Source organism: Alligator sinensis, unplaced genomic scaffold (assembly GCF_000455745.1).
Source record: "Alligator sinensis unplaced genomic scaffold, ASM45574v1 scaffold804_1, whole genome shotgun sequence".
Taxonomy (NCBI): Eukaryota; Metazoa; Chordata; order Crocodylia; family Alligatoridae; genus Alligator; species Alligator sinensis.
Window position 1 is genome coordinate 250,951 of NW_005842868.1, and position 15,214 is coordinate 266,164.

General features: G+C 48.4%; 1 protein-coding gene across 1 annotated transcript in view; it reads left to right on the plus strand.

The window, feature by feature from the left end:
* The first annotated feature begins 64 nt into the window (after positions 1–64).
* Positions 65–15,214, plus strand: part of LOC102370019 (hexokinase-2) — a 50,964-nt gene continuing 35,814 nt past the window's right edge. The window contains exons 1-2 of the mRNA XM_025191890.1: positions 65–197; positions 11,151–11,313. Of these exons, the coding sequence (XP_025047675.1) occupies positions 135–197; positions 11,151–11,313 (226 nt within the window). The 5' untranslated portion in view covers positions 65–134. The remainder of the gene's footprint in view (positions 198–11,150; positions 11,314–15,214) is intronic.

Consider the following 15,214-nt stretch of genomic DNA (forward strand, 5'->3'; position numbering starts at 1 on the left):
GCACACCCCCCCGCGGGGCGGGCCAATGGGAGGCGGGCGCGGCGCCGCGTCACTCGTGGTGCGGGAACCTCCTCAATGAGCCGCCGCGAGGCCGGAGCACGCCGCTGCCTGCCCTGCGCCCGGAGCCACGCGGGATGATCGCGTCCCACCTGCTCGCCTACTTCTTCACCGAGCTCAGCCATGACCAGGCTCAGAAGGTGCGTGGGGGCCTCGGCGCCGGGTCGGTCTGGGAGCCGAGCCCGCGGGGGGGGGCGCTCCGGGGCTGCCTGTCCCCCTGCTCCGGCTTCCTGCCGCCGGGTCTGGCCCGGGAGGGTCCGTGCCCCCTTCCCCAGCGCGCTGCTGCCAGAGGCTGACCTCGGGCTGGTTGCAAAGCGCTTCCTCCCGCCGACCGCGGGGCGCGGGTTTGCTCTGCCCTCGCTGCCAGCACGTGCTCCAGCCCCCGCCCTGCCAGAGGACGGCTCCTGGGGGGTCCCCAGCAGGGAAGCTGGGAGCGGGGCTGGGACTTGGCTTGGGCTCACCCCGGACAATAGGTTTCCTGGAGCCGGCCCCATCCAGCCCTGGGAGCAAGTCATCCCTTGCCGGAGATGAAGCCCTCTGGCCTCTCCAGATCTGCTGGAGGGACCTTCACAGCCCAGGCTTTCCTTTATGAGAATCAGGGTTATGTAGGGACACAGGAGCACGCATTGCTCAGACTGTCTGACTCCCTGGATGCACCCAGAAAGCTGCTCCTGAGTGGATAAAGGGCAACATGCTCTGAAGAGAGAGGTTGGGGTGGTTTCCATTTGCTCCTTGTCTTGCGACATGGGAGAGACTGTGTGGAGGCAGAGTTGAGTGCCAGGGTGCCCCCGGAGAGTGGGATGGGTAATAGGAAAACGCAGTTTGGGAAAATGACACCGGTTGCAGGGGACAGGAGTGATTGCTCAAAATTAAAAACCCACCTTGAGATTAGGGGCTGAGTGGCTTTTTGATGAGAAGGGGGGAGGCAAGGGTGAAGGCTTTAATGTGTGGGGTCTCTGATGCTCCACTTTATACCCTCTCAAAACCAGCACCACTCCAAATTCACCCCTCAGTGACATCCCCATCCCAGTACTTAGCAGCAAATAAAAAATTAACTCTGGCATCCTGCATTGCCCGGGACCTGAAGAGCAAAGAGCAGCCGATGCTGGTGCTTGGAGAGTGAGAGTGATACATTGCCTCATCAAATCAATGCCTGAACTTGGACAGAACATGCAAATCCAAGCATCATGTTGATTGCACCCTGTTGGGGTATAGTTATTGTTTGTGCTAGTAACGCAATATTTATAAGGGGAGAAAGTCTAAATATCCAAGTAGAATTGGTGGTTGTCCATTGATGACCCCTGATAATATCCTATGACAATTAAAATGTGCACATGGTCTTTTTTTTATTCTGATTTTTCTTCTTTAGATAGCCCAAGCACAGTGGTCCTGCTTTGGACGGGACTGGCTGGTAGTCTCTGAATCCCAATGGTTAGCTTAATAGTTTCTGAAGGTGTATGGCCGTGAGAGTGTATCGGACAATGGAGTCAGAGTGCTCCTGCCTGTCTGGTGAGCGTCCTTGAATTAGATGTCTGGGACAGGGACCCTCTTTGTTCCAGGCTTATGCTGTGCCTGGTACAGTGCAGTGTGCACTTCTACACTGGATCGTATAGCACATCTGAAGCGGCTGATAAGGATTTCTAAATGTGTCCTATATAAAAAAAAAAAAAAAAAGAGAGATGCGACCATCATAAATGCACTCTAGGGAGTGCCAAGGTTGAAGTGCGGAGTTCTACAGTGTTGATGACCCTGCTGATGATGGCATTAAACAGGAGGCAAAAGGGTAAAAGTATCTGCCAAAAATCAGATCAGCCCATAAGGCAATGCGGCCTAGTCTCCCACTCTTCCCCTCGTACATTAGGGCACAATAGGGATTGTGCAACAGCGGAATCGACACGGGTGCGTCTTGTAGCAAGAAACAAGAGGGAGGTGAAGCCTTGGCCTTAGCTCTGAGTTTCCTTGCTATTGTCTGCTTGCTTTAGACGCTTATCAGGAACTTCAAATAATGGATGGGGTTCTTTCAGTCAGCTATTGTTCCTAGTCACAAACCTGGTACACAGTGTGCAAAGCTCGGTCCACTTCACTAACTCTTTGGTTTCACTCTTGGCCAAAGAGACCAAACAAAGCTCATTTTTGGGAGGTGGGGAAAAAAAGAGAATCAAGTAGAACTTGGCCCTCCAAAGTACTCCACGGCCATTTTAGGTAACTTGTGTCTCTGTCGGGTGAAAGAGGTTTGCAGTTCTGGCCATGAAGAACTGCTTCCAGATCTGAATTCTCTGTTTAAACAGATTTCAGGGACAAAATCCTCAATCAGCCCACACTGTCCTAATGTGGCTGTTACTTGCTATGTGTCTGGACAGTGCCCAGCAGACTGGGTGCCCAGTCTTGATAGGGGCCTCTTGGTTATTGTCATGCACATATCAAATCAGACTCTAGTTTCTCACACTGTTCCAAGAATAATGTATGCATCTGCTTTGCTATTTGCAGATGCTTCTCTCACCTCATCTGCTGTTTGCATTTGCATCAGAACGGGACAGTTGTATATAGGGAAAAATAATATTTAGTTTAGCAGCAGGAAACAAGGAGTTAACACACTCTCCAAAGTGGTATGTGGACCACCCTTGGAACTGACAGAGTAACGGTGGTCTCAAAGTGATGATGTAGTTTAAAATTGCCCAGACAAGGACAGAAAGGTATTAAAGAAGCTCGGAGACTAATTATCAATGAATGGGCCACATTTTGATATTTTGCGCCTGGTCTCTCAATCATTAACATCGACCGAGCCATTCGAGTTTCAGCTGCTGTTATTTGAGGCTGAAATAATGGTAGGGGAATAAAATTGCCTGTGGGCATTGCATGATTCAGAGTAAAATAATTGTCACCGGGGTATTCTTTTCTTCCCAGCAGAAATTACTAATCAGGGATAAAAGCTAAGTTTGAAATGACTTAATTTGACTCTTCTAAACAAAGCCAGCCTGTCAATACAGCATGTGCATGGGAAGGATTTGCCTTTCTCTTCCCTTTCTGGCTTGGAATTGCTCTTAATCTGCAGTTTCATTGTCTGTTTCATTTAAACGCCCTTGTGCGTGCGATGGTACTATTAGAGTGATGTTGTAGCCAGGACAGTCTGGGAATTATGTGAAAGGCAAGGATTTGGGGGGATGATACTGTTTATTGGGTCAGCTGCGTAACTTTTTCACAGTGATACAGTTGGTCCGGGAAGAGATCATTTCCAAAAATTGTTGTCTATGTGCACAATGGAATGAGCTTTAAGACTGGTCCTTGGAAACTGTGGTCTTCCAGCCATTGAGCAAGCAGAGCAAGGTCAGTGACAGGGCAAACTCCCCCATAATACCCAGCCAGGCAGCTTCACCTTTGGCCTGCAGGAAGCTTTTGTGAAGGGCGAGGCAGTTATAACAGTCTTCCCAGCCATTCAGTCTTCGGCCTCTGCTCAGAGCAGCATGGACTATGCTGGTAACTGCATGCAAAGGACTAGACAGAGACCCACCAAACTCCTCTGGAGCACCTCACTTATAGAATATCTCAACCGTGCCCTTCTGCTAGCCACACCGTCTGGGTTTGGTGGACAGATGAGGCTTCATTCTCCAGGACCAGCACTCAGTTCAGCCATGGGGGGGGCGGGCTCCAGTTCCAGTAAACCCTCCCTTTCTGGTCCCAGTTTTCTAGCCATGCTGGTCCCTGTAAGCCCTGTGAACTGTTCCGAATTCTCCAGCCAAACTGGTACCAGTTTCACGATATAGCTTTATTATATAGTGTTGCTTAGTGGATAGAGCACTGGATGGGGACTCCAGGGACCTGCCACTGCCTGCTGGGTGACCTTGGGTAACTCCCTTCTCCTGTGTCACAATGTTTCGATCTGTAAAATGAGACTGGTGTTTCTGATCTGGTTGGTAAAGTCCTGTGTATTGCATTGATGAATAGTTTCTCACCACATTGGGGGTGCCTGGTGAGAGGTGCTGTAGTAACTCGGGGTAAGAGACAACACTTGGCTTCAAAAACTTGCAGTCTACAGTATCCCAGATGGACAGATACAAGGGACAGGAGATAACAGGAGCGGAGAATGTCCCACTGCAGATAAGTGTGGTCATTCCTCTCTGGTAGGGAGAGCAGGAATCGGTAGCAGCTGGGGTGGGTACATGGCAGTTCTGCAAGCAGCGCAGGAAATGCACATGCTTCCGGCTTCAACATGAGGTTTGGCCAGGGAGCCGCACTTCAGCTTTCCCTCTAGCAGCTCATTTCTCAGAAAAAGGGACTGAGTTGAGGGGCGGACAAGGCGGAGTCTGCTGGCTCTAGGTGATGCATGATGCTAGAAGGCTTATTAGTAATCCTGCCTCCCTGCCCCATCAAGAGTTCAGCCCGCCCAGCTCCTGTAAGCTGAGACTGAGAGTCCTGGGGGTGGGGAAGAACCGGCTGAGCAGGAAACTTGACTCATGCTCGGGTTGCAAGAGGATTGGCCGAGTGTCCTCAAGTTTTAAGGTCACCCAGGGGCTCATCCTGCCTGACGCTGAGCTCTTTTGCATGCAGTCCCCAGGCTCAAGGTTAGGCTGGAATGAATGTGGTTACGCAGGGCTCTGGTTTGTGACTTGTCACGTTTAGCACCTGGCAGGGTTTCTGCCTTCTGACCCTGTTCAGCCAGGCTAGGACTATGCTAGGCTCACTCTGCCACCACAGTCATTCCAGCAAATGAAGGTGGTCATTTGCTTTTAAAACGGATGCAGTCTTTACCAATGAAGTTGTACTTGGGCTGTATAACTTATTTCCTACACGTGACATAAGGTCTGCCAGTAAACCTACATACACCAGGGCTGCTGCTTCTGGTACAGATGCCTCTGCTGGGGACCACATCTTCTGTCCCAGACACACAAAGTTACTCTGATAGCAGTTTGCAGTGCCTGGTTTCAACTCAGGTCTGAGCCAGTCAGGGAATAGATTTTGTCTTTGTTAGTTGGAGATGCCATCTTGTCTTGTATTGCACTTTGAGATACAGATACACTCCAGATAGATGGGTTTGGGGTTTTTTTTTGTGTGTGTGTTTCGTGTCTTCAGCTGTTGCTTGTTAATGGGGGATGAGCATGTTCCTCTTACCAGCCTTGCATGGCTATTTTGGTAATAGCATGTGTGTAGCATCTCTTTCATGAGTGGATTTCAGTATTACTCATACTTCAGAGTGGAGGGAACATTTACACTGGGCTGTGTGAAATCAGGATCCTCATCTTTCAAGAGAAGCACATTTTAAAAAAATACTAGGTACTGGATTTTTCACCATAAAAAATCATTAATCTGTTTTAATCATAGATATCACCTTTGCCATGAGTTTTGATTCCTTTTGCTTCTCTAGACCAATACAGCTCTAACCGTAACCTGTTTTAACATTTAGTTCTCAGAGGTAAGATCTATGGAGCAAAAATACAATAGAAGGGCAGGTTTTTGCCGTTCATATCATTCCTGATGTATCATTCATGTGTCTGAAAAATCAGTGCCAAGAAAAAAAAGGCAAATGGATTCAGTTTACAGAGCACAAAAATAATTTAAACACAGATAGGTGGCTAACTGCTTTTGCAGTACACTAAATAGCTCTTCACGGCTTCCAGCGCTGGATTGTTTTGTTATACAGGAAGTAGTTGTACTTAACAGGAAACTGCTATCACACTATAATTTACAAAACACACTTGGGGAGACCCAGATAAATATTATCATTCAATAGGAAAGCAAAAATAAGATAAAAGATTCTCAAAACTTTTATGCTCCTTTAGCACATAACATATTTCCCCACAGTGTTTACCCATTAGAGCGATGGTGCACTCCTTGTGTCCCTAAAGCTCTTATCAGCTCCTGGGCAGACAAAGACAGCAAGGCTGCTTCTACAAACACTTGAACTGGAGGGATTTCACTTGCACAAGCAGTTGTATTGATGGGACTGATCTTGCCAACCCTTAAACTCAGGCTTCATTTTTCTTTTCATATGAATAATTGCACTGAACTTGAATAAAGTTATTCATGTGCGGACATGTTAGCAACATCAAGCCCGAAGGCGTAGAAGAGAAGCAGCACTGGCCCCAGACAATCCCGACACCTTCAAGACAAAAGAGATAAGCTTACAGGGTGTGTGGGGGAGAACATCACAACTTGCCCATGGACAAAGGCACTTCTAGCGTTTATCACTGAAAAAAAAGTTACTCCATGCGACTCCCCAGGGACCATAGCAACTTGTATTGCAGCCAGGAATTCCCTTGGTTTTTTGGGTTTTTTTAATTGATAAATTATTTATTTTTATCTCCCCCAAAGGCCAATATTATACAGAAATTATTTTAAAATATACCCTTTCCCTTTAGTTTTTGATAGGTGCCTCAGTCATAATGCCAAAGCATTGACCTTGAAATTTGCATGAGTCTTGTGTGGCCAATCCATGTGTTGCAGGGAGACAGCTGCATGGTCCCAGATCCTGCACATTCAGACTTAAATTCCAGGATGCTTTGTATCTGGTGTTGCAGTTTCAAGGACATTTCTGCTTGGATACTGCTGTTTTAATCCTTGCAAACTGCATTGCCCACAGGTCTTGTCTTTGGTGATAAGGGGCACATAATTGGAGGTCCTTCTGCTTTTAGGATGAACTTGCACAGAAAATGACTGCAGTTTATTTATAATTACACTAGGCACTTCTCACGCTCCTGTGAGATGAAGAATTCAAAACATTTTAATACAAACTCAGTAAGCATCTTAAGATATCAAGGACAAGGACTCCATAGTGATCCCACCACTGACTGGTGAAATGCAGCCACTTATGGAGTAAAACAAGACAGCCCCTCAAAATATAGCAACATTGCACAGCAGTTTTGGACACGAAGTCCATGTTTCAATAATATAGAGCTTTTAGACTTTGAGTATGGGATAAAATGTTCTTGGGGCTGGTAAACGATTATATTCTGTTATAAACTTGCAATAGAAAAGACCTCCATTGGAAAATGGTGACTACGCAAGTCTGTAATGCCAGTTCTGACTCAACTTACTTTTACATATTTTGGGTGTTTGCTAATAGGAGAAAATGGGAAGGGAAACTCAGGGATGATTTGTTTTTTGGGTTCTTTTTTCTTCTTTCCCCTGGCTTATTTCGGATTGCTGCTGTTCTACTCAGCTGGAATTTTAACAATGTTGGAAAGCTGATTCTTGACCCAGACGTGTATCCCTGGTGTTTTGCCCATGCCTGCTTTGTGCAACACATTCAGCCTCACATTCAACATGCCTGCTGTCTGCCATCCAGCTCAGATTTCCTCAGGGAACCTCCATTAACTTCTGGAACTCATCCATTCCCCATAAATTTACTTGTTCTAGATTGCACCCAAGTGGTTTTTCTAAATGGAGATTTGCAGAGATGTCAAAGCAGAACAAAAAAGGATTCTCCTCCTTGAAAGAGGTTTTTTGAAGTAATTTTCCCTCCTCTTGGTGGTTTCATAGATTCTTTTTGGGGTTGGAAGGGACCTCAATAGATCGAGTCCAACCCCCTGCCCTGGGCAGGAGAGAGCGCTGGGGTCAGATGACCCCAGCCAGGTGCTTGTCCAGTCTCCTCTTAAAAGATCCTCAAGGTAGGAGAGAGCACCAGTTCCCCTGGAAGCCCATCACCATAAGGAAGTTCTTCCTGATGTCTAACCTGAATTTGCTCTCTGTCAGTTTGCGGCCATTGTTTCTAGCTACCCCAAGGTGCGCCCTGGTAAACAGAACATCTCCTATTCCTTGCCTCCTTCTTTCATTATAGGTAGATACATGTTTCCTTAGCAGTAAATACAGAAGGGTAATGAGAACTCTAGATTACTTGTGTGTGCCATATGTTTAATTACAAGACACGCTCATTACCAGTAACTCCCAAATAGGTCTTTTTTTTTGCAGCCCATTTGTATGGAAAGTCCTTCAGTGCCATTCGAATAGCCAGGCACGCTGATTTGTTTTCATGTACTTGGAACCAAGTCTTTGCTGAGTTCTGGATTCAGCAAAGTGCTTCAGTTCATTCTGAGCTATGAGATGCATAAGAACAGCTAATTTCAGTCTCTCGTTGATCATGTGCCACCCTGTATAGACTCCGAAGTCACTGGGATTTAAGTGTCCCTTCTGTGCTTCAGGACCACAGTACTAGAGCTAGTGTGGACATGTGCAGTGTGTGGGACATCAACCTTTTCTTGAAACCTTTTCTTGAACCTTTTCTTCATGAAACCTTTTCTTGAACTGTCAGGTGCAGCTGCTGAGGGGCAGGGGGCTTCTTGTTTTCAGTAAGTGCTAGTTTTGGAACCACGTGGCTTACTGTCTGATCAGCATTATCTGGAAAATGGAGCAATACCCAATGGCCTTATCTGAGGACATAGGTAAAGATCATCCAGGCTTTGGAGGCCTTGGTGGGATTAGAGGAAGATTGGCCCAGTTTCTGACATGGCAGGTTATTTTTAAGCCTGTGGCATTTTCAAGGCCTCTGGAATTGGGTGAGTACCCGGCTCATAGTTACCGAGGGCCACGGAGACCAACTGGGTTGCTCTTTCCCATATTGTCCAAACCTGGCAGGCACCATGGCATCTGCTGTTGGCTCAGTGCATTGCTTGCTCTCTAGTCCTCGTGCCTTGCTGCGAGCAGAGGCTGAGGAGCAAACACTTCGATGGCACGTGATTGGAAAGCACCTGGCAGGAGGAGAGGAGAGGTTTCCCACTAGCAGCACCTCTGAGCTGTGGGAGGAATGGATGCAGAAACATTCATATTTTGGGGTGAGGAGTGCTCTCTCCTGCTTCCCAGAGCTGGGGGCTTTTTCATCAGAGTGAAGTTCAGGATGCGACAGTTGGAAAATGGGTCTGGAAGAGCTGTGGGCCTTTGGAGAAGCAAGGATGGGCCTGTCCCTAGTTCTAGCTAAAACCCCATGGGAAAACCTTGTTTTGGGGCTGTTCTGAGTTTACTGCACAGCTGCCTGTCCAGCTTCTCCTGGGGGGACTGAAAAAGGGCACAACGCTGAGCAGTTTGGGGTAAGTGCAGTAATTTCCTCTGCTGTTTGGCTTCCAGCTGATGAATAGTATTTTTCCACCTGTCTCCTATCAATGGCATAAAGTGATGAAAACCCTGCTGGCTTTAATGGCTGCCACAATAAAAGCACTTCCCAGTCTTGACTCAAAAGCCAAATATGCTCTCTGGTGTCCTGTTGTGCAGTTGTTTTAATTCAGTCCCTTTTAGCACTCGTTCGAGTAACATGTAACCCAGCCCTGGGCTGTGGGGGCGCATTTTATAAGGCTGAAGTCCAGCGTGGCCCAGAACCCAAGATCCAGACTGAGAAGCTTTTCTGAAAATTAGTATTTGGACAGGACTTTTACAGCTCATGCTCCTTTCTACCTGGCAGTGAGGCAGGTCGAGTTTACTTAGCAGGAGTTACTAAGGCCTGTTACCTTAGCGCCAGTGTGTGGGCTGTGTCTGATCCCTGTGTAGTGAGTGAAAGTAAATAGCTGGGGAAGCAAAGGGAGTGTTTGACTTCCTGCTGGGTGGCGGATAAGGGGCGCCATAAACGGATCCTGTGCAACCTGCCAAGGGAAGGAAGTCCTGCCTAAGGTCACTAGCTCGCATTCCCATCTGCCCATCAGCCTGGCCTCTGTCGGCCTCTTGATGACATGTTCTGAACAGAAATCCAACAGGCAAAGTGTTAGCTGGGCTGGTGTGGTATTATTTACAGTACAATTGCATCTTGCTGCCCCGGTCCACCAGGGCCGCTGTGCAAGATGCTGTACAAAACGTACGGGCTCCTCTGCAAATCGCTTACCCCGTAAGTAACATCTGGTAGCGACTGGCCAGATTCCAAACTGGGAGGCAGTAGGGTTGGAAGCACACAAAGGATTCAAATAAAATGACACGTCTTACTTCTGCTTCTGCTCACTGCTGTCCACACATAGCCACCTCCTCTGGTAAGGTCACTTAGCCAGGTGGATGTCACTGGCCTGTGAAATGAAATTGCCTAGTTGTTATACAGCCCTGTCAAAAGCCTGGAGTTCAATCGCTGGTGAGCAAGGCTCTACTTCAGGGCCTTCAGAAAGGCTGGGTGGAGCTGTCCTTTGACTTGCAGGTGCCTTTTAATCAGGTTTTAAATGAAGTGATCGGAAGGTCTTGGGGAAGAAACTGGGCCACTGCCTTTTCTCTTTGCCTGGTACATGTACCTGCCACAGTGTTTGTCAGGAGAGAAATGGTGGTAATGGGCATTAAAGTCAGAGGAAGTTCCTCCTCCTCCTGGGGTCAGTTTTGAAGGGTAAGAAGCAGAGCTCGGTGCAGCCTGTTTTTAATAGGATTTGGTCACCTCTGTGGCCTCTGCCAGCCTCTTTTAATGTCTAGGCAGCTTTGCAGTGGTGGGTGGGTAGATGGCTTTGTGGGTTTTTTTTGTCTGTTGGTGCCACGGGTGGTCCACAAGCCCACTACAGTAACACAGAATAAGAAGCAGAAAGGCAGTGATTGCTAACTGTGTCCAGGAACGCTAGTGCTGCTGGGCCATGGAGCATGAGTAACCCCTCCATGCCCAGAGATGATCATGCTGGCTCAAGTCAGAGGCAATATGACAGCGCAGTAGGGGCGTCTGCCCTCGCCTTGTCCTCCTGATAAAAGGGAAACTGCAGTCTCCTGTCAGTGACCTCCAGGCTCATTTCACAGCGCCTGATGAGGAGGGTCTTGGCACGGGTTTGGTAGTGAAAGAGCTGATTTAGTCCCTGGTTATCTCATGTCCTCTCAAAGGCTGAGGTCTCAGACGAGCTAAGTATCAGAAGCTCCTGTCAATGATGGAGCTCTGGGTACTCAACAGGGCTGACAATCAAACTGTTTCTCTGCCTGCCTCAGTTTCAATGTGCTAGCAAAGTGTCATGACTTACTCCTATGACGGCATAAAGAGGATAACGGCCTACTATTGCCAGCAATCATTCTTTGAGCTGATAGAGGCACGTATGTTGGTGCTGAAGATACCAAGGTTGGTCCCTGCTAGTGACCTCTGGTTGGGTGGCATTGCCCAGCCTTCTTATGGGCACAGCAGCCCCCTTACCATCTCATTATGACCGGTTGCTTTTGCTTCCCCCTTTCAGATCGACAAGTATCTCTACCACATGCGGCTCTCGGACGAGACCATCCAGGAGGTGGCTGAACGGTTCCGAAAGGAGATGGAGAAAGGCCTGGGAGCAGACACCAACCCCACAGCCTCAGTAAAGATGTTGCCTACATTTGTGAGATCCACCCCAGATGGGACAGGTAACGTGTTGTAGAGAAATACTCATACTCAGTGCATTGCTTTCGTCCTCACAGGTACCTGCCTTCTCCTGCCTCTTCTTTATTTTTCTTTGCCCCCTCCCCTCCGTCCCTCCTGTTCAAGTCCCCACAGGCTTCCTGCTTTTGTTGCATTTGGTTTGTGGAATGAAGGGTTTGCTTCCCTTCTCACCTGCATTACTGGATTCGAATCAAGTTCCTCCTAAGTCACTCCTAAGTGACCTGAGCAAGCTGAGACCTGGCCCCAAATGCCCCATTGGTGGGACAGAGAGAGTTGCATGTATAATGCACCAGTAACACCTCAGCAGATCTCAGGCTGGATTGCTGGTAAACAATGCTCTTTACCTGCTGTGGCTTCAGAAGCTAGGTGTCATGCCAGCATCCCCACTGCTTTGCTGTGGGAGTGGGGAAGCAGTGGTTGCCAGCAGACGAACTGGCCTCTGAGTGACTCAGAGAAACATGAAACAAGAAGTGGCCCCTTAAAACCAGAGCTTCCTGTGACGTTTCCCAGAACTTCCCCTGCAAGCTAGGAAAGCCCAGATGCCATGTGGATATTACAGGGCACGGCACAGGATGGCTGGAACGAGGTCTTTTGGGGAGAGGATTTCTTGGACTAGCATTGTTTGGTCCAAACTAAAGGTCAAGCAGCTTGTCTCGCTCAACTATCTCCAGTCTTGGAGAAGCACGAGTTTGTGTTGTAATGTAAGGTGTGTCTAAGAGTCAGGGTTGGCAAGAAGTCAGCTGGGGAGTGTGCTCTGACAGCTCATAGTCCTGGAAAAAACGTGCTCACAGCCTGGAAAGGCAAGTCAAGGGATTTCTGAGCAATGAGCCAACTTCAGACTTGCCTGCTCCCTTACAGACACCAGAGCTGTCTGTACATGAGGTGGGTATGTTAGCAGGCTCACAAATACAAGCTAGGTTGGAGGAAAAGTACTCTGTCCAACCTCTGCAGATCCAGTGTGGGTGGGTCTCTGCACAGAGGAGTCAGCGCTGAGTCAGCACTGTCTCTACCTGATGTAGCTCTGGCTTTATGTCCAGTTTTCTCCTGACATCCGTTCAGTAAGTTTACCCTGCCATGAAATCAGTTTAACAGGGCAGTAGAATTAAGAAGACAATCTTCCAAGATGCGTGTATACTCTCTTCACCATTAAGCTCAAAGGCCTTTGCATAGGAAGTCAGCATCTATGCCCCCATTTTATAGGAGGAGGTGTAGAGAAGGGAAGGGACTTGTCCAAGATTGCCCAGTGTGGCAGTAACAGAGCCCAGTCTCCTGACTCCCAGTCTGATGCTCCATAAACTTGCTAAGAGATGCATTTCCAGGAACACAGGTTTCAGATGACTGTCGCTCTAAGCTGCTTCATGGTGATAAGGTATAGCATTTGCTTACATTCTTCTGACATTACCTCTCTTTAGAAGTTAGTAGGCTGATCCCACTAAGTGCTACATACCCTTTTCTCCCAGGAGAGGCATAAAAGTCTCCCCCACCCCGTACTGTCTGGACGTGTCTTGGTATATGATATGAATGTAGAAAACCAAAGGCATTTCTTAAGCAATTTATCATTTAATTTGCATGATTTCCTCCCCTTTGTTGGATAGATTAAGGACAGGGAGGAATCCCATTGTTAGAAGCAAAGTTGCTTGGGGCAGGGACTCTGTCATAAGCCCTTGAAGGCTCCAGGGAAGATCAGAGCCCAGTCATGCACAAAGGTGCCATAATAGTGATAGCAGCAAAGCACGGTCATTATTAACATTTCTAGGTACATGAGTGGGGAGACACTGGTATAGGATTTGGTGGCTTGAGTTAATAGATTTCTGGAGTGGTCTCAGTCCAGGGATTTGTGGCTTTAAGTCAGGGAATCACAAGTGTGCAGTGTAACTCCTTATGTCTCTTGTACAAGGAGAGAGAAGCCTGGCAAACATTTCCTTGCAGGCTGCCACTGGTGCAGCTCTGCTGTGTGTAGAAATAGTGAGGAGTCTAGGGCGGGTAGATTGCTGGGGTATTATGTGCTGCATTGATTAGACGTGCTCAGAGCAGGGCAGATGGCGTTGCGGTTTGAATGCTGGAAGCAGCTTGGTCTTCCTCTGCTGCCACTCACAGAAATGCAGGCAAAACGAAGGAGGGGAATGGGTTGGAGGCTGTCAAGAGAAGACTTCAGGCAGGGGAGGAAGGACCTGGAAGGCTATTGGAAAGATTGAGTTTGGCTCTAAGAAGGTGCAGTGCCTATGGGCTTGACTGGACTGCTCCTTTGGCCACTAGCTGGGCACAGAAAGCCTGACGACATTCCTAGCTGGCTCCTGTCTGGAAATAGCTTGAGCAGAGGGGCTGCCTAGGAAGATGGGTTGAATTGCCAAAGAGCCTAGTCTTCCCTTCCCTTCCTGTCCCCAGCTGCCCTGCTGCTGCTCTGTATTTCTGCCTGTTGCTTCTAGCAATGCCTAGAAGCAAGCAGGTGCTGCCTCCCTTCCCAAGTTGTGTCTCCTTGCCAAATTGCAGGCCAAGGGCCCAGCCACTCTTCCTCCACAGACAGAAGGTCTGGTCTGAAGGCAAGTTTCTGCTCTGCGCCCCTGTCTGGAGCCAGCCAAGCACAGGGAACCTGCAGTGTCTCTGGAAGGAGTAAGGTGCCTCCCCTGCTGTCTCTGTGGCTTTCTCTCCTACTGGAAGAGGCAAGTTAACTTGGCCAGCACATGTGGCCTTAGAGCTAACCCCAGCTAGAGGAGCAGAAGAGGCAGCCTGTGGTTTTTCTCTTCTCTTAAGCCTGTGAGGGTAAAAGGTTAATGCTGTGGGTGAGCTCCAAGGGTCAACAGTGGTTGTAGATGCAAGGGCAGATTTGTGCAGCACATCTACCAAGGTCATGTTCACAGCAGGTGTGCCACTTAGAGGCCTGGCGGGTTCCTCATACAGCCCTTTGCAGGACTGACCCTGGACACCCTCACTCTGGGAGCCAGTTTGTATTCACTGCTTCTTCTGCAGATCACATCTTGCACATGTGACTTCTTCCCTCCTCCCTCACCCCAACCTCAGCTGGAGTTGGCCTCGTGCCTGGGGGCAGGATTTAGATTGAAATCTGTTTAAGTATTCATGTTTAATATATATCTTTTTGATTAAGATGCAGTACGTTTTGTCCTTGGGGATGTTGGAGGACTCTAACCCGAGTTTGTGCGTGCACATCTGCATGTTCACATGCATGTACCTTGAGCTGAGAGGTCAGACCTTGCGTGCAGGGTAGGCAGGCATCCCTAGTGCACCACGGTGTGAGAAGGAGGCTGGGTGGCTGGTACCTACAGCACAGTTGGCTGGTTTCCATCACCATTGCAGCAGCAAGCCTGGGAATGACTGTATTTTTGCTTCTTAATGATAACTCCAGACCTCAGCAATGAGAGGGTTTTTTAAAAAGGAATCCTTTCTGTTGGGTGGTGCCAGGCAACACAAGCACGCAGCAGTCGGGGTTGTGTCTATGCAGTGTGTCATGCAGGAAAACCCTGATGTAACAATTCCTGGAACAACGGCTTGTGGAGGGCCTGCTCTGCAAGAGTTGGGATTGTGAATCTTCAGCTCTTAGGGGAATTAAAAGGGTGAGGTTTCCCCAGTGCAAAGCATGATGGCATTTTGAGTTGCTTGCAGCTTCTCTGTCTCTGCCTCTGATTTTATGGGGAGTCTTAGGACAAGCAGGGACAAGGTAGGTGAACTCTAGGACGCACCTAAGTGTTTTGCCAGGCTGCAACAGGGTTCCAGTGCTTTTGGGATGGTGTCCAGAGCAATTGTGACCATTGCATGAGACAGAAACTTCACGTTCTTGCCCGTGGGCCGGATCTCCTGGGGTTCTTTGTTCTTTTTCAAGGTCTGGTGACTTGGTGCACCTCCCGCTGCCTGGTTGGCTAAATTCCTGCT